This window comes from Mixophyes fleayi, chromosome 2 (assembly GCF_038048845.1).
Source record: "Mixophyes fleayi isolate aMixFle1 chromosome 2, aMixFle1.hap1, whole genome shotgun sequence".
Lineage (NCBI taxonomy): Eukaryota > Metazoa > Chordata > Amphibia > Anura > Limnodynastidae > Mixophyes > Mixophyes fleayi.
The window spans coordinates 42,372,964-42,397,188 of NC_134403.1; the positions used below are offsets into that span (position 1 = coordinate 42,372,964).

At 41.1% G+C, this 24,225-nt stretch overlaps 2 protein-coding genes and 1 long non-coding RNA gene across 4 annotated transcripts in view; 2 read left to right on the forward strand and 1 right to left on the reverse strand.

Moving 5' to 3' along the window:
• The window catches only part of LATS2 (large tumor suppressor kinase 2), a 276,737-nt gene that overhangs the window by 79,606 nt on the left and 172,906 nt on the right, over window positions 1-24,225 (forward strand). The gene's annotated exons all lie outside the window — the stretch shown is intronic.
• The window catches only part of XPO4 (exportin 4), an 83,513-nt gene continuing 66,438 nt past the window's right edge, over window positions 7,151-24,225 (forward strand). Inside the window, exon 1 of one of the 2 annotated variants that reach the window (XM_075198847.1) lies at window positions 7,151-7,239. In XM_075198847.1, coding sequence (XP_075054948.1) covers window positions 7,174-7,239 — 66 coding nt within the window. In that variant the 5' untranslated portion in view covers window positions 7,151-7,173. Of the gene's footprint in view, window positions 7,240-10,946; window positions 10,968-24,225 lie in introns of those variants that run through there. The other variant, XM_075198848.1, reaches the window with a different exon arrangement.
• The window catches only part of LOC142140880 (uncharacterized), a 43,632-nt gene continuing 34,783 nt past the window's right edge, over window positions 15,377-24,225 (reverse strand). The window contains exon 3 of the long non-coding RNA XR_012688579.1: window positions 15,377-15,529. This is a non-coding gene — a long non-coding RNA (uncharacterized LOC142140880). The remainder of the gene's footprint in view (window positions 15,530-24,225) is intronic.

A 24,225-nucleotide genomic window follows, 5' to 3' on the forward strand; every position in this document is an offset into this window, starting at 1 on the left:
AAGCTCAGAGATCGGTTAGAGAATCTAATGGGGTTCGCGCAAGCTAACCTAGCAGAAGCACAGACTAAGCAGAAGACTTGGTATGATCAGGGGTATTTGAGGTAGGGCAGATGGTGCTTGTTCTGATGCCCATGTGTTAGAACAAGCTCCAGGCTGCTTGGGCTGGACCATAGACAGTCTCAAATCGGCTAAGTGACATCAACTATGTGGTGTCATTTAATAGCGACTGTAGGCGGCAGCAGACCTACCATGTAAATATGTTGAAGGCATATCACGAGCATGTGGAGTCAGTAGCTGCAGTTTGCTGCTTACCAACTCAGGAACCAGGGAGTGACCCACTCCCTGACCTCCTTGCGGATGCCAGATGTAAAGGTGGTGTAGAGGAAGTGGGCTGGGATGAGTGCCCACAAGAGGGAGCAGCTTGAGGCAGTGTTACGGCTCTTTGTGACAAAGTTTATTAGGAAGCAAGTCCTTGGACTTTGTATCTTGTACATTACCAACACCTCAATGTCTAGATAAATAAGAGTCCATCTTTAAACACTTAAATAATGCAGCTAAAGCTATTATTCTGGCAAGATGGAAATCTTCCTCACTACTGTCTATATAAGAAAGGTTAGAATAGCAGAAGCAGAATAGACTTTTGTATGGTAATGGAAAATATCATGTTACTTCACTAGACCATAATGCTGAATTTATAGCAGCATGGTTCAACTGACTAGAATTCAAAGAGGTAGTAAATATAAGATTTAGGTAAAAAGTTTATATATCATTACTCCTTAAAATACAAGACTTCAGTCTGAACAAGCTTTGTAAACTGACCTAGCATATTACTTAAGACTGTTGTATGGCACAGAACTTACGCCTATCTCTTAAAACCTCATAAATATACTCAAATGAATAAACGAGAAACGGCTGACATTTAATATACATTAACTTATAGAGAACACTGTTATGGCTCCCACTGGAAACCTGTATAAACTTTTAGAACACAAGCCGTCTTTCCCGTAGAGAGCAATATTCTCACAGGTACTCAGATGCCCCCAGGATTTAAACTCAAAGCAGTAAAAGTTTATCTCAGACACCAGGAAGTGATGAGGTATAAAGACTGGGAGAATAATACACCAGTCTGTATACAGAGGATAACCAGTACCGATGTAAATGGTCGAGGACAGGCAGCAAACAGGAACACCAAGGTCAAACCAGAAGGGCAGGGCGGCAGTGAGTGTGGAAGGTCCAAAAACAAAGCCAAGACCAGCAGGAATGTCCAGGAACAAGCAGGTTGGGGCAACAGGTAATCAATCAGAATATCAGGTTTCAAAAACACAGCAAGCTTAATAAATAATGCAGGGCATAAATGCTATAACCAGCAGGGAGGCCAAGACCTCCCTGTCATTTAAACTAATGAGGGCCAACCAGAGTGCTCAGTTTGGAGTGAGCCCAACAGTAAAGTGTCATACCTGCAAGGCAACAGCCGGGACATAGAAACAGTGTGAGCATTCACGAGTAGCATGGCGGCTCAAGATCAGGCAGTGGCAAGCATATTTGTAAGATAATGTCCTAGGCTCAAGAAAACAGGGCTAGGCAAACAGACCTAGAGGTACAGAGGGTGATGGAATAGGAGGAGAGCACGAGGAAGGAGGGCCCCGATCGTAAGAGTTTACATCCTAAAGGGGAGGGGAAGACACAAATAGATACTGAGTGGGGGAGTGGAGGTGATAGCTGAAGTAAAGGAGTTAGAATGAGGACCGATAGGCTTGTTTAAAGTAATGAGTTTCAAGAGCACGTTTGAAGCCTTGGAGAGTTGAGGCTAACTTGATATGGAATGGGAGATCATTTCACAGGTGGGAGCAGCCCGGGCAAAGTTGAGGAAGTGGGAAGAGGTAATCAGTGTGGTAGTGAAGTGGTGGTCAGAGTGGAAGAGGTAGCAAGGAGGGTGGGTAAAGAGGAGGTTAGAGATGTAGAGGGGGGGATTGGTTGGTCAGGTGTTTAAATTTAATTCTGTAGGCCACTGGGATCCAATGTAGTGACTGGTAAAGATGGACAAAAGAGCTAGAGTGGCAGGTTACATGCGGGTCTACATACGCTGTTTATAAGGCACTTGCCCTATTAAGACAGACACAATACACAGCACGATACATACATATAATACATATTTAGAACATAAAGTTACAGGAGAATGCACAGAAAAATAAAAGGTAGGACTTACTCTGTGAAATGTTTTTCTGGTTTGTAGGTGTGAGAGAAAGTGAACATAGTGTTAAAAATGTCACTTTAAGGTCAGGCTGTGGCAGGGTGAGAAACTACCACATCTTAGGAAAAGCGTCAAGAGGAAATCCCATTCATCCTCACAGGAGAGAATTTTGGCCCTATTTAAGTGCTCAAATTCAGTTAAAGGAGCTACTATTTTTTGAAGCTCCCTTTTGACCCCGACTCAAAACTTTAGCTGGAAACTTGATGTTAACCAACTACAAATTGGTGTTAGAAGTGGGATCAAGTCGAATCCTGTCTTGAAGACTTGAGAGCCAGTGATGTGGCTGTTATGTTCCCATCTGCTTTGCATTCTGCTTGCTACTCAGATCTGCTATAGAGTTCAGGTGCAACTCACTCTGATGACTGATTGGAAGGCTTCACTTTATAAACTCTCACCTGCTCTGCACTCATTACCATTAATAGCTATACTTGCTAGCATCATGGCTCCTATATCTGTATCCTGTGTTTTTCTGACCTTACATCAAGCAGTTCCTGGCTCTGCATTCAGCAGTCTCCCGATTCCTGACTGTGCAAACTATTGTCTCCTGGTTCGATGCCTGGATTTGCAACATACAGTATGCTTTTTCCTGATATCTGGCTTTACACCTGAAAACTATTCATATAGTTCTCAGGCATGGACTGCGGTAATTATTGTGCACAATGTTACTCTGCTGGGCATTCGCTGTTAAGACTATATGACAGCATTGATACAGAGACAGTGTACATTCCATAAAAACTGTGGATATTTCTTCATTGCTGCAAAGACTGCTACATACCTGTATTACCACAGATTGTGTTACAATAATGAAATGTCTTTTGGCTGTGTCATCACCTGGCTTTTCTTGATTACTGCAATATCCAATGTACTTGCATTCAAACATTATATGCACTGAACTGCAATAAACTACATTGTTTTACTACATCACCTAGTATTCCTGAGAGCTCATAATTCAGTTCTTAGCACATCTTAAAGAGCTGCAAGAGGCAGCAAGCCCAAATGCAGCCGATGGCAAAACAAACAATTGTTTTTCCAGGAGGACAAGGCTGCTCTACAGGAAAAGGTCAGGTCAATTAGGGCTAGCAATAATGTCTATGCTTTTCTGATCACCTTTGAGCGAGTGGCCACCACTCAGGCTTGGCCGAGTCTGTTGAGCTATTCGAGTTGCCCATCTGCTAACAGGGAGGATTATGCGGCTTAAGCGGCGCTCTCTGCTGATGATGCCAGTGATTATGGATAAGTGAAAGCAGCCATCTTTGACTGGTTTGCCCTACCAACAGCGGTTCTGGACAGAGCGATATGATCCGGCCAAAGGCCTTGGAGCAGACATTGGCAGACTTTGCAGTCACGTGGCTTCGTCTGGATAAACATTAATCCAGCCAGCTGTTAGAGACTGTGAACTTGGAGCAATTAAGCCCAAAACTAGGCTTGATGAGGATGTGCGTTCATAGGACGAAGAACTTGACATCGGCTGTTCAGTTAGTCGAATATGCTTTGGTGGTGGACGGTACGCAGTACTCACCTACCCTACCAGCAGAAGCCAACAATTTGCTCTACATGTGTTCCTTTCAGCCGAGGTTTGGATCACCGTTGAAGAGTCTTGCCATGCAGTTACCAGAACCCAGCACTTTCTTTCCGTTGTATGATCCCGAGCCTCTGGTTCCAGTTTGTTCATCATGTGGATGCCAAGGGTATAGTGAAACCATTTGCCCACAGAAGAACTGTTTGTTTTCAAAGATGCTCTCCACCAATTCCACTCCAGGTTCACTAGGTACTGGTGCAATTTGAGAGTAAGGTGGCAAAGGGCATAGTGCACTCAGGTTTCAGTAACACAATAATACATCAGTACGCCTGCCAGAGACAATTGCACAATTGGTGGAAGTCTTACACCTCCTCACTGAAGGAGCCAATATACTTTACATAACTGGTTTTGCTGTTTACGTGTGTTGCTGTGTTATGGATCTCACAATAAAGTTCCTGTTTGACCCCAACTCAAGGCTGGTGACTTGATGTTAACCCACTACACCAGCCTACTACCAATTTCAGACCACTCCATTCAACATTTCTGTTTTTCTTCTTAAATACGCTAGCCTAATGCAAACACACAAACACCTCTATATATAATATAGCCTTGTTTATTCTATGTGTCAATCTGGTTTTTAAGTTTTTTTTAATATTTTCCTTCTTTTAAAATGATTTTAAGATAAATCAATTAATAGGTTAAATTATAATTTTCTGTAATTTAATTTTCTTTAGCCGACTTACCTGAAAATAAATAAGACAATCTTTGGACTTTTGTAAATGGTCTTTCTTGGATGATAATTAGAGCACCCTGAGCAGACATACCTGTTTTTCCTCCTCCTCTCCTTGATAGAAGTTATTTTTTGGAGCTTTTGAAAACTTCAAATTGATACTGAGGGAGCACCCACTTATTGCATACAGCAGGCATGACCAACCTGTGGATCTCCAGGTGTTGTGAAACCATAAGTCCCAGAATGCTCTGCCAGTAGATAGACTGACAATATATGGCAGGGTATGCTAGGACTTCTAGTTTCACAACTGGAGAGCCACATGTTGGCCAGGCCTGGCATACAGTAAAGTTCCAACGTATAAATAGCATATATTAAAGAGGTTATAAATGGCATAAACATAATTTTCAGGTTCTAGTATTGTTGGTTTGCTAAGGCTTCAAGCCCACATCTCCAAGTACATTACACCTATGCCAAATAGTTAGGTCATGCGCCAACATTACTGCAGTTTGAAAGGATGATCACACCTCAGTGAGATTTACAGGGTACCTCTGTGAGGACATAAAGAAATTAGTGGAACATGAACAGAAACAATGGCACCTCTACTGAATGATGAGTTTTAGAAGCAGACTTAATAAAACTATCACAGAAACTAGGTAAAGTCTTATAACATCCATCCATTAATACTTAAATTAAACAAATACAAAAATAAAATAGGGTTATATCCCTTTAAATAAAAAACAGCTATACATCATGGTCATTTTTTTTTCATAATAGAACACAATTTTATAAACCTTACCTCCCAATTAACTAAAAACTATATATGTCTATAAATAAAGTATGCATATATGTACTTTACACTACTGGTAAGTGAAGCACAATGTTTAGATTAAGTTAAAAAAGTAAAAACGGCACTTGAACTAGAAGAGAAAAATAAGCACAAGAACAACACAAAGTGATAACTATTAACAATAGGCAAGTGTCAAAACAAATTAGAAAAAAATGCATTATCACATTAAATCACAAGAACATTAAAATTAAATATGAAGTCTTAGGGAGAAATTCAAATCAGTGCAAAGTTGTCAGAGCCCCGTGGTATGTTAGGGGACTGAAACATCGCTGATTTTTACTCACACCTAGGTGCAAGGAAAAAATCTTGTATGTTTTATATACTGGAATATCCGGAGATGTGAGGCTTTGCCGGATGTTTGCTCAGAATTGAATTCCCCCATAGTCAATTATTTAACATTTTGTGGACTCCATCCTTTTGTCCAGCATGAGAATAAATATATGTATACAACTTTACTTAACATTTTACCTAACATGCTAAATTCACGTTTGCGATTTTTTTATGGGATAACACAAGTTGTCAATTCCAATATAAAAGCATAATACACATACAAAGATCCCACTCTGCTTTAAATGTTATTAATATGTACATTAAGTATCTATCCTACATGACACTTTGTTTTCACTAATCATTTTAACCTCCTGTTATTCACCCTCAAGGGGGTAAATGTATGAACCTCCGGATTCTTCAACTCCGGCGAGTTCAGCGTCTTCAGCGCTTAAATTTAAAGCGGCGCTGCATTGTAAAGGGAAGTTTCCCTTTACAATGCAGCGCCGCTTTAAATTTAAGCGCTGAAGACGCTGAACTCGCCGGAGTTGAAGAATCCGGAGGTTCATACATTTACCCCCAGGTGTTCTTTTTCTCTGCAAATTTTTGACAAATTTTGACTAAAATTTGCTGTCAGCGGTCGCTGAAATTCCAGAATCAGCAAAATTGATTCCCCAGTTACTACTCACCAGCAACAATATAAATAATTCTAAAATCCCAACCAGTATGTTTACCCATGAGCATTCTCCAAAAACAAAGTGTGTCATTATTAATAGTTATAGGAAGTCTCTGTCTTGTGCCCTGACATGTCCCAGCCCCCATTTAATCACCAGTGCCCCCTTCCCCTCAGCCATCTCACAACCAGTGCCCCCTTCCCCTCAGCCATCTCATCACCAGTGCCCCTTCCCCTCAGCCATCTCACCACCAGTGCCCCCTTCCCCTCAGCCATCTCACCACCAGTGCCCCCTTCCCCTCAGCCATTTGACCACCAGTGCCCCCTTCCCCTCAGCCATCTCACCACCAGTGCCCCCTTCCCCTCAGCCATCTCATCACCAGTGCCCCCTTCCCCTCAGCCATCTCATCACCAGTGCCCCCTTCCCCTCAGCCATCTCACCACCAGTGCCCCCTTCCCCTCAGTCATCTCATCACCAGTGTCCCCTTCCCCTCAGCCATCTCATCACCAGTGCCCCCTTCCCCTCAGCCATCTCATCACCAGTGCCCCCTTCCCCTCAGCCATCTCACCACCAGTGCCCCCTTCCCCTCAGCCATCTCACCACCAGTGCCCCCTTCCCCTCAGCCATCTCATCACCAGTGCCCCCTTCCCCTCAGCCATCTCATCACCAGTGCCCCCTTCCCCTCAGCCATCTCCTCGTCCTGTACTTCCAACCAGCACCAGCACCACCTACTCCTCCTCACCAAACTTCTTCTCCCTAACTCCTCATGCCCTCAGTCTGACTATGGAGACCCTCCTCTCACACTCCCTCCCCCAGGGCCGCCATTGGCTCTGCTCCCCGCTTTATCCCACACTGCACTGCGTGGCGCGTCATTGAACAGAGCCCATGATGGCGGCGCTGGGTGCGAGTGAAGTGATCGCCCAGCTGGAGAGCGCTGCCAAAGTTTTAATGGTGAGCGGGGACCGACGGAGGGGAGCGGGCTGGGTGGGGGAGACGGGCTGTCCCGGGCTGTGTCTGTGACTGGCATAGGAGGGTGGTGGGCACGGTGTGTAGTGGGCAGGTGCCCACACTGCCCCGTGTCTAGGGGGGTACTGCTCTATCCCTTCCTGGGTGAGTGTGGACGTGGGCTGGAGCTCAGTGTTTAAGCAGCTCGCAGGGTCCTATTTTTCCTGTGTGCTTTATAAAGTGCACTTTATTCCTCAGATCTCCTGAGATCTCTTCTGATCCCAGGATCTCCTATTTGTGATAGAGCATAATCTATCTCTGACTTGGCTCTCTGTGGATGTGGTCCCTGCTTATTATATTATTCTCATGCTATAGTTAGAGGTTACTGTATAAGATGTAGCCCACACAGATGCTGGTATATATAATATATTTACTTTTTTTTTTGTAAGTACAGTGATGTTAAAATATACTCTTATGGTTAGTGTGCAAATGCTATAGTTTCCAATTGTGCCATTTCTTTTAGCACATATACATACCCATGTCTGACTTTCTTTCTGCTTTTTAAAAAAAATTCTGTGTGTAAACTTTTCCATTAGCTCCAAAAAGTTTCTATCTGGTGTCTAAATTCTAAAACGTGTTTAACTCTTGTTTGTTAGCGTGGATCATGTTGCTTTGTGGTGTTTGTAGCTTTGTATTCATGGTGAGCAATATAATTTAAGGGTCTTTGCAGCACATTAATGGTACAGAGAAACTCCGATAACATTGAGAGCAGAGGAACAGTATAAATTGTTTACCCAGCGCAAAGAGTAGTAGGTTAATCTATGACTGAGAAGTCACACTGGTAAAAAGATATTACTGTTCAGTCACAGACTAACCTGCTATATACATTACTTGCTATATAATGTGTGCTTTGGGCTTACTTTATGCCATCATAATTGAAAGAGACATCAAGAGGGAGAATTACGCTGTTAAAGAGGGCATGCTTGTTGCCCACCACTGTTTTTATAGTAAATTCTTTAAATCCCAAGTTCCCATTGCAACCTGCACCTGTATAAGTTGGGACTCAATAGAGGATACTTTTCATTCACTCACAATTATGACTGCAAATATATAAATATTACAGTCTCTTTGGCCATTTGAAAGGCAGAAAGCATGCCCACAGTTTTGTCTAGTGGTCCTGCTGCATGTTTTATGTGTACTAATATTACTTCCCATAACATATGTATAAGAGGTATTTATATTCAAAGGGGAATATTATATCATATTGGTAATTTAACGCATTGGTAAACTGGCATGATTTTCAAAACTCAACATACAGCAGGACAGTATTGTAATAAAAATGTTTTATATTTATAAAAAAAAATAATCTTTATTATAGACTTAAAAATACATACAGAAGCAATTCTAGAATGATCATTTTCAGAAGTTTACACATTCTGGGTTACTGACCCAACTAATAAGACTCATTATACAAGTAAAGTGCATCAGGAATCCACACTGCAATCTGCCACATGGATGTATGATGCACTTCACTTGCAGTACACTCTTTAAACCAAAAATAGATTTTCTTGCAGAATGCGGATGACCCTAACCTAGACTTTACAGTGTGATGTGTGTAAGTCCATACCCGCCAGAGGGCCGTGTCATTGGTGGCCATCTATTTGTAATTGGTAATTCAGCAGCATGCTGGTGCATTGAGTGAACTCGCACCAATGTTTTTGGCAAAGCTGCTATCCACAGATACGCTGTGGGCTTCTAAAGCATTGATGGGCAACTTAGTACACTTGGTATGTGAGGCTCTCCAACCTTCCAAAGGGTTGCACATAACTCTTTAATCATTAAAAATAAAAAGGCTTAAAATGACCTCCACATTATTCACATCTCAAAATGCAACCACATGCCACAAAAACCTCCTGCTTACAATGCCCACCACAGGATACTCGAGTCACTCCAGTTTACTCCAAAATGACACCATCTGCCGTCACACCCCCATTTGTCCCAAAGTGCTCCCACTTACCTCATCACTCAGTCCGGAGCTGCAGGAGAAGAGGTAGAGACTACACCGCATGCCCTCCTCCAGGAGATGATGTGCTGTGTGATCTGTCACTCGTGTACAGAGGAGTGATGCAGACACTGGCTGCTCCCATCATGTATAGTCTTTCTCATCGTTATGGTATGCCAGGGTACTGCAAGTCGTCAAAGACCACTTCATATGCATTAATGATATCACTGTGCCCAGGTATGCATGTACAAAGCTCTGTGGAGCCAGGTAGTTTGGACAACAAATCATACGACAAATAAATCATGCATAGCAGCAGAGCAATGACATATGTTCACAGAGATGGTGCAGACATGGCTCAGAGGGTAGAGAGTGCCCTGTTCTTGAGGGCTTACACTCTAGATGTAGAGGGTAATGTGAAAACAGTATAAGCTGGAGGTCTAGAATGGTTGCTCACGTGGGTGTGGTATTGGTTATAGTGTAGAGGTGAGTTTTGAGAGAGCAGTTGAAAGATTGAAGGTTAGGGTAGGGAATTCTACATAAGGGGGGCAGCTTGGAAGAAGTCTTTGAGGTGGTCTTGACAGATGTTAATCAGAGGAGGTGAGGTATGGGACAGAGGTAGATCTACAGCTGGGTACACACTAGAAATTTCTCCCAAAGCAATAACTAACGATTTTACCAACGACTTAAAGTCCTGATCAGCATCCTGATTCATCCATATACACTTACATGATTTTAACGATCATCATCATCACCATTTATTTACCTTCACATCTGTGCTCTTCATCTTTCATAACCATCTGCTGAAAAGATTGTGACACTGTAAACTCTATGGAGATCTGCCTACACTACTGGTCGTGAGTAAATACACACTGCAGAATTTGCCCGACATCGTTTATAGTGATTGTTAGTCAGTTTATAAAATAAAAACAAATGATATGATGCACTTTGGTACAATAAAACATGATTGTGGAAGTGTTCACACTAATGCCATATCAGACCTAACAGTCTGTAATCGTGTGATTGGTACAATAATCTGGTGAAAAACCTGTAGTATGTACCCAGCTTAAGAAAGCATGTGGGAGAGTATCTCCTGGCAAGGTCAGACAGGGAGTTGTTGAGTGATTTGAAGGCTAGAAACCTATATTGGATTCTGGAGGTTGTCGGGAGCCAGTGTAGGGACGTGTAGTGTGTTACAGCGGGTATGGAATGGTGAAATACAAAGAGCCGACTGCCTGCGTCATTCAGGTCGGATTAAAGTGGGGAAATAAAGATGAGGGGAAGACCACATAAGAGGAAAACGTAGAAGAGAAAGTTTGGTCAGGTGCTTCAAAATCAGTTGATAGTATTGGGTATAGAAGCAGAAAGCAGATTTCACAAAGTGGTTTTGAATATTGAATCGTCCAGAACGAAACGGGGGGGGAAAAAGTTTTAGAGACATCTTTATCTTCCTCATACACCTATAATCCATCATGAAAATTAAAACATTGCCAAAATAAGTCAAGTATTACATTACTTTTATTTAAAAAAAACCAAAACAAAACATTTAACATAGCCTTAATGTAACCCATGGAACAGACCGACCTTTGTAAAAAGATTTTTGCATAATTTTTGTTATTTTATATTCAAACAGTGAAAAAACCTCTCAATATAAAGCCATTAAAGATCTTGAATCATGTTCCTGTGATACCAGTCCACTGGGCACTCGAAGGTGTCTAACTGCCAAGCTCATAAGGTGAGGCACCATTCCAACACTAGTGTTCTCAATTGCTATTGGCCCAATAGCAATCCAGAGAGTAAGTTCATAGTAACTCACCAGTTCCTTGTAATGCTTTCACCAGTGCCTTTTTTTCATGTTCTGCTCTTTTTGCTGGTTTTATATGACGGAGATTGTGGTCATCTGTTTGTGCAGCAAAAGGTTCTGCTCATTGGGGATGTACATGTAATTAACATACATATTGAAACAATAAACAATTTCCACATATATAAATGCTTGCTTGACGAGTCTTGGATTAAAAATGAATCATTTGTGAGTTAAAACTTAAGTGACAAAATGTAATTATTTATCTGACTTCAAGCAAAAATTAGCTTCCATTAAACGTACCCTTGATGAATTACACTAGGGTTAAAGTTAATGTCATGACTTGGTTACGTTTCTTTGATGTAATTGTAGCAAAAATCAATAATTTATTTTATATAAAATGGTAAAATGCGTCTCCTCTCCCGATCTGTAAACACAAACATGCAGCCGGTAATTAAGTAATGAAGTACACAATGAAACTTCCCTTTCAGGGAGCTGTTATCTAGAATGATTGTAAAACGCGTTTTATACATTGTATATCGTACATGTTCTAATGTAAATAATCCAAGATGAGTCAAGTAAGCATTTGTTATTTATATATGTGGAAATTTGTTTTTAGTTTTAATATGTATGTTAATTATATCCTCATTGGATACCGTGGATTCAATCGGCCTGGACGAAATTGTGGTCCGCGTACAAACGCGTCCGAAAAAAGTATCCTTGTTTCATTCACCCTATGCTTCAGCCGGACCTTTTGCTGCCTTATCATATTAAGACAGAGGCGAGATACTGTCGACTCACTCTGGATTGCTACTGTGACAACTGTTCCTAAAGCAGAGCATTTGTGTTGGAATGGACTTTATGAACTTTGCAATTATGTCTGAGTGTCTAGTAGACTGGTATTATATGAAAGTTATAGATCTATATTATTGCACCCTGTGAAACACAACTGGTAAATTTTGTCCAGGACATTAAATGAAACATGGGAATTGCGAAGTGAGGAGGTTAAGTGCATTGGCATGCTTTACTAGGAGCAAAATAGGGGAAAACGAGATTTTGCTTTACTGAACAAGATGGTTAAATCCGCTGGCAGTGGTGAGAATATATTGATGCCCTGGCTCTGTATAAGTTTTGCTTTTCAGAAGTTATCCTCTGTCCCAAGAGTCTAGCCATGTCAAAGGTCAAAAAGTAAAAATTTACTTGTGTCCATTTATGTGTATAATTTTATTGGAAAACTAGCATAACTGAGGTTTGAAAAATTGTTCAAGGAAATAAAATAAAACTCAATTGTCTACATTTTTCTTAGTTGTACTGTTAGAGCATTATGTGTATTGTAGTTACAAGCAGATGAGCCATAGCTTTGACCCCTACCCTTTGTCGTCACACCCATAGCTGATTTCAGCCCCTCCCCTTCCTATCTGGGGGTAAATGTATGAAGCTCAGACTTCTGCAAGTTGCCGGAAATTGGCGACTTTGCAGGGGAGATTTTAAAGCAGTTTACAAGCCATCGCCGCTTTAAATTCCCTCTGCAGAAATCTGAGCTTCATACATTTACCCCCTGGAGTTCAATTACAAAATGAAACTACATAGATCTTGTCTTAATAGAAAGGTTATGATGATCAAGATATTGAGTGTTGGCATTAATAGTGAACTGGGGCAGCTTCACAAACACCATTATAATCACCGCAAGTCGGAGACGGAAAGCAACTGCAGTACCTCTTATACTTATGTGCCTTTAGTTTGTAGCTTTGGATTGTAATTTAGAAATTGCCTTAATGTGTTGTTATTGGAGCAATCTTGTTACCATTGTTGGGTCTTGCCGTATTTATTTTGGCATGCAATTGTTAAGCTGGTCGCATACAGTTTATATGGGTCCAAAATGATCTTCAGGTCCGACTAAAATCCAATTGGATGAGTTTTTCGTATAGAAAATCCAGACTAGACATGGACTACAGGGGTTTGTATATGCAGTTACCAAGGGAAAAATTGTGGTCTGTGTAATGGATAAATGTTTGGCTATTTGAAATCGGTTCATTATGTAATTTTGAACATTGTCCGCAAATCTCGGTGTTCGTTTGTTACACCACAACCTGTTTGGGTTGCTCAGTTTTGTTGAATACATAAAAACATGTATAAAGGGACTTTTCTTGCACGTTTCCGACAACAAATACAACTGCTTGTATTTCCAGAATTGACTAATTAGCATTATAGCTGAGTGGCCAGATACGTGATCAATTTAGTAAGGTATCTGGCTTACCCATCAGGTCACTTCCTTTCCTGGTCAGCCAATGATATGGGCCTAATTGCCTATCTGGGCAAGGCTACGGTACGTTTTTTGGACGGTGATCTTTGCATTGACAGCAAATATTAGAACAGCGCTAAAGAAAAAATAAAATGTTGCTGTGTGTAAAGCCACATATGTGTGAATTGGGTAACCCAAGGGAGTTCAGGAAGTAAATTGCCAGATAACTCGTATTCCTGTTCACATTGTGACAGTCCATCGTTTAGCAGCAAGAATTGCAGGCTGTCAATCGCAGCATCCAGTCAGCATTTGACTTTTCTCTGTCTAGGGCAAGTTAGACAATGCAGGACTGTCCTTGGTTGATTTAGTGCACCTAAATGCAGTGTTGGCTGCTGGCCCTTCGGGTTTCAGTGCTTACACCGTACAGCAACAATTTACTTCCTACAACGACCTTGGCACATAACTGTTCTACTCTGATTTATTTATTTTTTCTTTTACTTTTAGAATAAGCTTAATAATCATAAAGTAAACCCCCCCCAACTAGTGTGTCCCATACTAAAACGTTCACAAATGTGCCACTAATGGTGAGCTGCATATTGGTGCAGCTCAGGTACACGTTGTGTAAGTGATGGGTACATATTAATGGTTCATTAGTGCCGCTAGAGTAAGCCATTGAAGGACCTATAATCTAGGCGTCTAGGGCAAATAAGTTCCATTTGCTATACAGATCCAACATGGAAGTGAAGGTGATGGGTTGTATAGCAGGGGTGTCAAGTTTGTGGGCTGCATGCAGGTCCAAATGCATCGGTTTTGCGGCCCCGTCAGGGCCCATGAAAAATATATTTATCTGACACCACCAGTGCCCTCCTCCCTTTGCACTGAATGTTGGGCATCGTATTGCATATGACATTTTTTTCCTTCTTGCAGCCCACACAATCTTAGGCTTTGATTATTTGGCCCAATTGGCATTTTGAGTTTGACATGCCTGTTGTACAGTATGTCAGTTTTGTGTTAGACCTAGAGGATCTTGCCCATAGAAGCAATTTAGTATATTTGGATTGCACTAGCAAGCCATGATTTAAGGATTTACCTTTGCCTTGCAAGCCATACAGGTGAGGCGGGGGATGAGAGGGGAGCAGTTCTAAATGCACATGAGTATCTGTGCAAAAAAAAAAAAAGCAATACACATTCTGCTCATGCTTTGTACTGCTTTACATAGTGGGATTATAATTTAGTCTTGCTCATGTTCTACAAAATGTCTTAAGTGCTTTAGTAGTGGTATTTTTTTTATTTAATCTGTGCCATAGTAGTGCCATTTGTCTTTCTCTTTTTCTTTTCTTTTTTTGTTGCTGAAATTTTATATAGTAGAATGTACCTTTTGTGAATTTTTGAGCAGCGGGTGCTACCAGTGGTCTCTGCTTTTGACGTCACTGCTCTGTCACTTTTAATGCAGCCAGAGGTGTTGCATATGCAAAATTTGTTCCTAGCTGTGTATCGTGTGTCTTAGAGGTCCGTGAGCCCTTGTATGTACACAATCTGATGGAAGGCATTGTCCTATGTAGGGATAGGCAGTATGGTACACTATACTCCGGCTAGCATTCCACTACATAGGGGAAGCATCTTGTTAGTCTCCTGGAACTGCAGCAGCAAGCTTTAAACAAAGGTGATGGTTACAGATAACGGGCACAGCTGACAGAGTTACTCATATAGGTTTTAATAAAGACAAAAAACCAAATGTGTGGTTATATAACACAAAGAGAATCATTACAGCTACCTAAAGAATAAATCACCTTTGTGGTCTCTTAATCCCATGTCTAGGTGGTTGGAAACTCTGTAGCAGATTCCATCTCTGTCTTAACTTGTCCCCACCGGTGTGTTCCAACCCAACGATATCAGGATTTGATCTGTGTAACATGAATCGCTTCTCGCTCTACTCCATTTAAATCACTGATGTTGGCCAGATATTATACATTGGCCAGTGCTAGATTCTCTGCTAGAGAGACCAATGTAAGTAGATTTTATTTTGAAAAATACACCGTTGTATTCTGCACGTTAAAGAAAACAATACACAAATTAGTCATTTATCCGTCAAGAGCTCCATACTTAATTTTAAAAATAAAGGCCGAAAGAAAATCTCCCATTGTGCGTGCTTTCCAGCAGGGTCGCTTGGTAACTTGATAATATAATCACTCTGGTCTGATAGTTTAATGTTCTGTTGACTCAGAAGATCATATCTTCCGCACCTTGCTCTTTCCTGTTAAAAATAAATAAATAAGTAAATAAAATAAAATTGCACAGTACCAAACCAGTCGTGATCCAGCAATTAAAATGTCTTTTCTTAAATATAAGCTACTTGTAGCTGTCAGCAGCAGTAACGATCCCCGGCCTTTGGATTGTGTCACCGTGCATTGTGTCTCTCGTAGACAGTCAGCTACCTCATCCTTTAAGGGTATTTTAATTAAAGCCCTACTGATAACATAAATTAATACCTGACACTGTCTACAGTACATTCTGGAGGATTTACTTTATTTAGACTCTATTAATAAGTTCTACATTTCTTTATTTTTCTCCTTCTCCCTTATTATTGTCTTCTCAATGCTAATTCCCCTCTCTCATCTCATGCACCTCATCGTTCGCCCTGGTTCTGTGGAAGTTCTGCTACATATATAAAATAGCAAACAAAACGGGTGATTTTAATGGGTGGGCAGAGTGTCCAATTTGCAAGTGTAACAATGTTTCCCACCTATTGAACATTCTGTCTGGTCCAGTTTAGATCAGACAGTGATGATTTCAGTAGTAGGATTCTGCGCTCGCTGCTCCTGTTCCAGGTATATGGAATAACCGGGAGGTGCTTACATTGCCGACGTGTCCACCCTCTCAAAGTCTCCTGAAACATAGACAAACTCAGTGCTACCCCTTATGATGTGTCCATGGTTTGATGGGCCTAATTATAAGTCCAAAAAATGGTATATTTATATTGTATTTTATCGTAAAAACAAAAATAGAAAGAAACGGAAGGTAGCGCAATCAATCGGGCTTATTGTATCTTTATTCTGATGAAGGTTCAAAGTTATGTTAGAATGCAAAAAAAAATCCCACTGGAAGTATTTTACTATAGGTGAACTGTTTTCACGGTATGTATACCTATCACATGGATTGGATGTGATGATAAAATGTTTAATTGTACAACCATTGGGAGTTGACTGTAATGGATTGATCATTATCTCTACAGTAATATTCTAACTTGAAAGCATGAATCCAGAGCAGAATATGTTTTCCCCGCATTCTAGAGAAGATATTATCCAGAATATTTGCATTTGGTCCCATTTTTCGTAGCTCTGATGCTATTTTAATCTAAAGCCCTTTGTGGAAACAGACTGACTGTCTGGGATTTTTGGGCATATAAAGTACACTTTGTTGAACTTTTGGACTTTTATCAGAATAAGGACACAATAAGGGCTATTGGTTACTCTATAAAAAAAAGATAATTTGGAACTAGAAAGGGTTCAGAGAAGGGCGACAAAATTGATAAAGGGTATGGAGTCATTAAGTTATCAGGAAAGGTTAGCCAGTTTAGGTATGTTTACTTTAGAAAAGAGGCGCCTAAGAGGAGATATGATTACTATGTACAAATACATTAAGGGTTAATACAGAGAACTTTCATGGGAACTTTTTATCCCAAGGACTATACACCGGACACGCGGTCACCCCCTAAGGTTAGAGGAGAGGAAATTTCACAACCAGCAAAGGAAGGGGTTCTTTACAGTAAGGGCAGTTAAAATATGGAATTCACTGCCAGGGAAGGTTTGTGAAGGCAGATTCAATAGATATGTTTAAGAAAGGGTTAGGCAAATTTTTTGCGGAAAAGTGTATCCAGGGATACGACCGTTAATTAAAATGAAGGATAGTAGTGGATATAGGGTAAAAATAGGACTGCAATGTTGAGTCTGGGGGGATTTTCACAATTGAAACAGATTGGCGGTTGCTTACTATGGATCAATATCAAATATAAGTGCAGGATCGCTGGAGATCCAAAATAGGTTGAACTTGATGGATTGGTGTCTTTTTTTTTCAACCTCATTAACTATGTTACTATGTTACTCTACCCTCCATTTACATATATATATATATATATATATATATATATATATATATATATATATTTATTTTTTTTTACCGTAAAGTACATTAGATATTCCATTGATTGACATCTGGGACCTATACCTAGGCCTGTTATACCATATGTACATCATATGGTAGTGCCGAGTTTGCCTTTGCTTTAGTAATTATTTGGGACTCACAGAGTGGGATTGGGCCACTTTTCTGTAACTCAGCCAAACTCTTTGCAGAAATGACCCTGGGTGGGTACATTGCATTGTGCTGCAGTGGGCTTGTAACTCTGGTAGCAATTTGAATGTTGAAATCTGGAAATACAGCTTCTCAGAATGCTCTGCAAATTGACCAACTAAACCTCAATATCAGTTATCAAACTATGGTGGGGACCACAAGTGTAATGGTTCCCATTCTCTGGTAGGAATTTAAGTATTTATTCTTCCACCCATTTACCATACAGAAAGCCATCATATCTTTGCCTAAAGTTTGCAGTTGAATTCTGCTTATTGAGCCAATAACAAGTTTCACTTTAATTAGTGTATGGCCCAGATCATAATGTCTGTTCACCACTTGCAGCCGGCTCTCTGTATTGTTGGATAACACAACAGCCCTCTTACATTCTGTAGTATTTACACATGCTGAGCTGTCTGAAGGCTGCCTTGTGGCACCTCTGGTGAACGCCTGCCCCTTCCATGCTTTCTAAGAAAAGAGCCTTGATATGGTCCAGATTATCTTCTCTCTCTGGGCACAGCGTAGTAACGAGTCCTACAGCTAAATATAGCACAAAGGAACTGGAACAAGACCCTAGATAAACTATACGTCTTGTAATGTGACAACTTCTTAGTTGTGCTCCCATTAATAGATGGCGGCACGATTTGTTTTATGTCTCAAGCGTCTTCCACACACATCTTATAACTGACGTGCAGCTCTGAAAAATTGAGCATTATATGTAAAAGCTTAATTGGAACTAGCTTGTACACATCTGTGTTGAAAGACTCCTCTGATGAAACCGTGACTGATACGGAGAAACGCGTCAGGATATCTCTATCTGACTCTACGAACACATTAAGTCTGGCATTCTCTATCTATACCCCGGGGTATCAAGCTGCAATTCAAATAAGTGGACTAAGTGGATAAAGCGGATCTATTTTTCTATTGCCTTCGTGCAGATGTCTATACGGGCCATGAAGAGTGTATGATTGTTCAACAAAAATCATCTATTACTGCTGATGCAGTTGGACTGTACGTTTATTTCATTTACACTTGGCCGTCAACTACATAGTAAGACCAGGACAGCGTCTTTTCCTTTGATTATTAGACTGCATACTTCCGCTTCATTATAGAAGATATCCACTTGTTCTAATATTGTTTCAGCGTATACTTACATGCCGATTGGGCTGCTGAATATCTGAAAAAGTTTAAGGGAATTTCTTTATGCCTACACAAAAGACTGACTGTTATTTTTCTATGGTATAAGATTCCCAGTGTCTTACTTACTGCAGCGGATATCTACATCTACTAATTCCATCTCCGGATGCATTCAATTGCTAGTTAATCTAACTTCTGAGAATGAGAATGCCAATTAGTGTGTAATATTTGTTATTAAGAGTTTTTCCACTGCGCCTGAAGTGCAGTTGGATCTATAGAGTATTAACTCATATTTTATTTGTTTTATATATTTCATTCCAATGGAATAATAAATAATATTGTTGAAAACTGCGCCCCTTTTTTTCTTTTTTTATATGTTATATTGACAGTTTGGATATCTGTTCTAGGGAGCTGCGAGCCATCATTATATGCCATTTTTTATGATTCTTAGCGCCTGAGTAACCCTTGTGTTTATAACTGACGTGCAGCTCTGAAAAATTGAGCATTATATGTAAAAGCTTAATTGGAACTAGCTTGTACACATCTGTGTTGAAAGATGTCTGTTACACGTATAGACATAACCATAACTGTCTGTGTCTTAAACAAGGTGTTTAAAGCCTCCCTTCCATAGAGCTGTGATATATTGTACCTACGTTAACTATCGGGAACACTGCTGGCAACGTTAAAGTTAAATGTGACGCAAATACCTGCCAGAAAGTATGTGTACAGCCCCCTTTTCTTATATTATATTTGGGTTATTGGCTTTAAAGCACATTCACTAGGCTTTAAGAATGTGCGCGGAATACGTAATATTAACGCCTGTGTGTGAGCTCTGCTACACACATCATATACCATACAATCCATTACAGCGGCGATGGATAAATGCTCTAGATGTTCTTTTAATTGGCTGTTGGTGAAGACAATAGTTCCTGTTACACTTCTGTCATGTGATCATTCACAGCCAGTGCAGTGAACGCTGGCAGTGTGATGATGTCACAGGATGTTTCTCAGAAACACAGTGAGCATGCTCATGCCAGTACATGGAATATTTATACACATTTTATATTCATGTTCATAGCTGTCCAGGATATGTCCAGCTCTATGCTGACATGTAAAAAGTGATTATAGAAGAGACTGTACGGCTGTAACATGTTTAGTGATGTTGCTGTTTAGAAATGTTTTAAGTTGCAGATGTTTAGGAGACAGATACTCTTTAGTGTATGTATTAGTACATTTGTCCTCTTTCTTAGTAGTAGATATGGTACCTTACAAGCTCTCAGATTTAGAATTCACTAGAGGCCTTTGCCATGGAGTATTTTGAATTGGGTTGAGTTAGTGTAACCATCACCTTTCTGTGGAGGAAATAAAGGTGATGGTTCTATTTAAAAAATATCTGTTGTAGAGGTTAATTTATTGTGGGAACATTAAACATACATAATTTTATTAAATGAGCCCTGAGACATCTGGTCTCCCAGGTGAATATTGACAGTGGATGGGATTTCGTCGTCCAGAATTAAGTTGACAGCATTGTATCTCCTGTGCAAAGCAATGAAGGCTTGAAATTAAATTTATTGCATAAAATTACTTTATACTTTTCTCTTCCATTTTCCTTTTCTGAAAACTTGCTGTATTTCACCAGTGAGACACATTGGGGCTGGTCACTGGGACTTGGCAGTGTTGTTTTTATTTAAGATTGTATTGCTCTCCAAGTTAGTTTATTTCTAAATGCATTTGATGCATGAACGGATAGCTGGGGACGCCTAGATCCCTGTCATACTTGTGTATACTTTAGATTGATCACTGCTATTGTTGCACTCACTTTTCACTGCTTATTGCAGTGCCCGTTCTGCCTGTCGGCGGTATTCATCAATCAGCGTGCCCAAGAGTATGGTGCAATACACACACACAACATGGAGATACACAGTGGTGCTGGAGAACATTGGAGAGGAAGTGGAAGCTCAGTGGTTAAGAACACGGACCCTGAGATATGTGCTGGAGACTTTTGTTAATCCCAGTGTTGGCTCCTAGTGACACAGGCTTCAAAAACTAAATTCAACTGGTCATAGACACCGTGTCTCATTGATGTATTGTACATGCATTATATCAAATCTCCGCAAATAAAAGGCGGTTTCATTTAGTTTAGGATTTAATTATGTGTATGGTAACTTTTTTAGTGGTTTTAATCCCTTTGCAGATTACATTTTTAAAATAAAACAAGAAAAGACAGCAAGTGCACTGTGTAACCGCAGTTGTGTGTTAGATCTCTGGGCTACAATTGTCAGTGGTGTAAAACAGGTTATAGGACAGAGCTGCACAGCTATAGCCTTCAGGGCAGATAACGGGTTAGATTTGTGACTCTTCAAAATTAAATGGATGGCTGACAAAATAATCACGTGTGACAGGTCTCCAACAGCTCTGGCCTGTAACAGGTCTTTAGCTGTGCTGTCTTCTGGCACCTATTCCTCAACAAAGTAATGTCTGCATTGTATCTGGAAGATAATGCAGTCCCTGTGCTAGTGATTTGTTATACTGACAAAAAGAACAAAACTCTCCCTGTTCAGAATGACACTGAAGTGTTCATGATGTCCCCTGATGTGTGCGGCATGGGCACTGTATGTTTGGTATGTGTGAATAGTACATCAGGAAGCATGATAAAAGCCTGTCACCTCCCAATCTTGGGCAAATTCATTTAATCTGTGGGGCCTTCCAGGAATGTCTATACAGGCCCCTTAACTACTTCCTGCAATTGGTGGGGGAAGAGGCGGATTAATATCAGAGGAAGGGGCAATTTGTGTGTGTGTGTGGGGGGGGGGGGATGAATAAGAGGAGGGGGCAATTGGTGGGGTTGGCGGATGAATAGCAGAGGAGGGGGCAACTGGTGGGGGGTGGATGAATAACAGGAGGGGGCAATTGGTGGGGGGGTGATGAATAACAGAACAGGGGGGAATTGGTGGAGGGGGCAGCGGGTGGATAACGGGAGGGTGGGGGGGCAGCGGGTGGATAACAGGGGAGAGTGGGGGAATTGGTGGGAGGAGCGGGTGCATACCGGGAGGGTGGAGGGGAGCGGGTGCATAACAGGGGAGGGTGGGGGGGAGCGGGTGCATAACAGGGAAGGGAGGGTGGGGGGAGCGGGTGCATAACGGGGAAGGGTGGAGGGGAGGAGGTGCATAACAGGAGAGGGGATATTGGTGGATGGGGGGCAGGTGAATAACGGGAGGGAAGGATTGGTGGTGGCGGGGAGCGGGTGAATAACGGGAGGGGAGGATTGGTGGTGGCGGGGAGCGGGTGAATAACTGGAGGGGAGGATTGGTGGTGGCGGGGAGCGGGTGAATAACTGGAGGGGAGGATTGGTGGTGGTGGGGAGCGGGTGAATAACTGGAGGGAAGGATTGGTGGTGGCGGGGAGCGGGTGAATAACTGGAGGGGAGGATTGGTGGTGGCGGGGAGCGGGTGAATAAACGGGAGGGGAGGATTGGTGGTGGCGGGGAACGGGTGAATAACGGGAGGGGGAGTTAGTAGGGATAAGGAGTTGTAACATATAGGTGTATATATAGCGGCTTATGTCAGAAGTTGTCTAAAGTTGACAATATCCGGCTATTAGTAATAGTTGCATTTCTTGCAAGTATTATAACCCACATGTGAGTGACTGATTTGTCCTCAATAGTGAAAGAATACATTTTAGAAGACCAAATAAATAGGATAGTTTTACATTGTGGTCACACAAACTGATATAATTGTGAGGTCACCCAAGAAGCCGTAATTGAATGCTCTGTACATAAAGCAGCAGAGTCCAAGGTGCAGATGTCCTATTCAGCCATATGCTGCTCACTTAGATGAAGGAACGAGTTCTCCCATAGGAGTAGTTTTATTCCAAAATAACCAAAGTGTGCAGTATTTTGGGCACCGTCCTTTCTCGGGTTATGTTCTGAACCCCTGAAATGTTATATGCTGTGCAGAAACGCCATAATTCGCTAGTTATCTGTCTGACAACGGCAGCAGTGCATTTGTGTGGTTTGAATGGGAGATTACAAGCAGAAGTACTATATAAATTATCAGCAGGTTCTTCAATCCTGGATATGTTTCTTGTAACGTCGGAGTTCCCTGGTGAATTAAGAGGCTTCATTCATGTTATCGCAAGAGAATAGTTGGAAAGTGACCATGAAGGTTCATTTTTAAGGATAACTTAGCAGGAAGACCATTACACTGCTCTTATAACTAGCTTTACAATTGATAGTACATGCACCAGTTGTCACTATGTTATGGTTGACTTGCTTAAGGCCTAATAGACTATAAATAGTGTTGTGTCGCCAGCAAGTTGTGTAATTACTGTTTTCACAGGAAGAGGTGAAAAGGGCAATACTGTTATTCTACTTGCCATTTTTAAGCAAAATTATCCACAAATGGGGTGAGAGTTTTGCAGGCCATGTGTCACGGTTACGTGCTCTATGATTTGAGTAGCACATTACATGTATTTAATCAAAGAGCAGGACCTGATTTGTGGGTGATAACAGAGAAAGGTAGCAGATTTGGATGTTTGTAGACCTAGGCAAACCATGGATCTCCATGTGAAAAATGCTGAGCTAGTTCTCTCACTGTGATCTCCCTGCCTCATTGGTGGAATATCTTTAAAGACCACTCAACTACAAGATGCCTTTATGGTTACATTTATGGTTACATTTGTAAAATCTGCGTGTTTGTTTTATTTTTTTTGTTTATTTTTCATTTTAGAAGCTCAGATTGTGAACGAAAATAAAAAGGGTATTACAGGCAGCCTCTGAGACTGATGGTAAAGAGTGTGTTCAACTACACAGTAGTTGTAAGTACAGCCCCACACTAAGGTGATGTGAGACTTATGGTTTAGTGACTTTGTTGGAAAGCTGCATAAACTTGCTGCTATAGCCGGGGTTGCAGCGATTTTGTTGTGTTCGTCTTTAAATGCAGATTCTTTGCAGTAAGTTTCCAATTACTGTCCTCAGTGATCCAGGTTAAAACGTATTACCGGCCTGAAGTGAATGTTATTTTTGAAGATGTAATATTCCCTTGTGAAGGCCTTATGCCTAGTTGTTGTCCCTTGTGTCTAGTGTAGTCTGTACTCTGGGGCTAGGCAGTATGTAGCTAATAAAGTCTGTATCATGTGTGAGCCACGTAAATCTAGAAACACTCTGCACCTCATTCACGAATCGCGGTGGATGTGCTCCACAAGGTTATGCACCAGACCTGGGTTGTCAAAAGTGTTAGGAAAAGCACAAGGAAAAGGAAACCAGCCTGGTTTGCAAAAGAAGTAGAGTGTGAGAGCAAAAAAGATGGCCATTGGGAAATATAAGCAGACTCGGCATAATGAAGACAAAGAGGTGATCTTGTTAGACAGAAGGAGGCTAAGAAGGTAATCAGATGTACAAAGGCACAACCTGAAGAGAATATGGCTCAGTCAGTATGTAAAGGGGGCAAAACCTTTTTTTCAAGTATATAA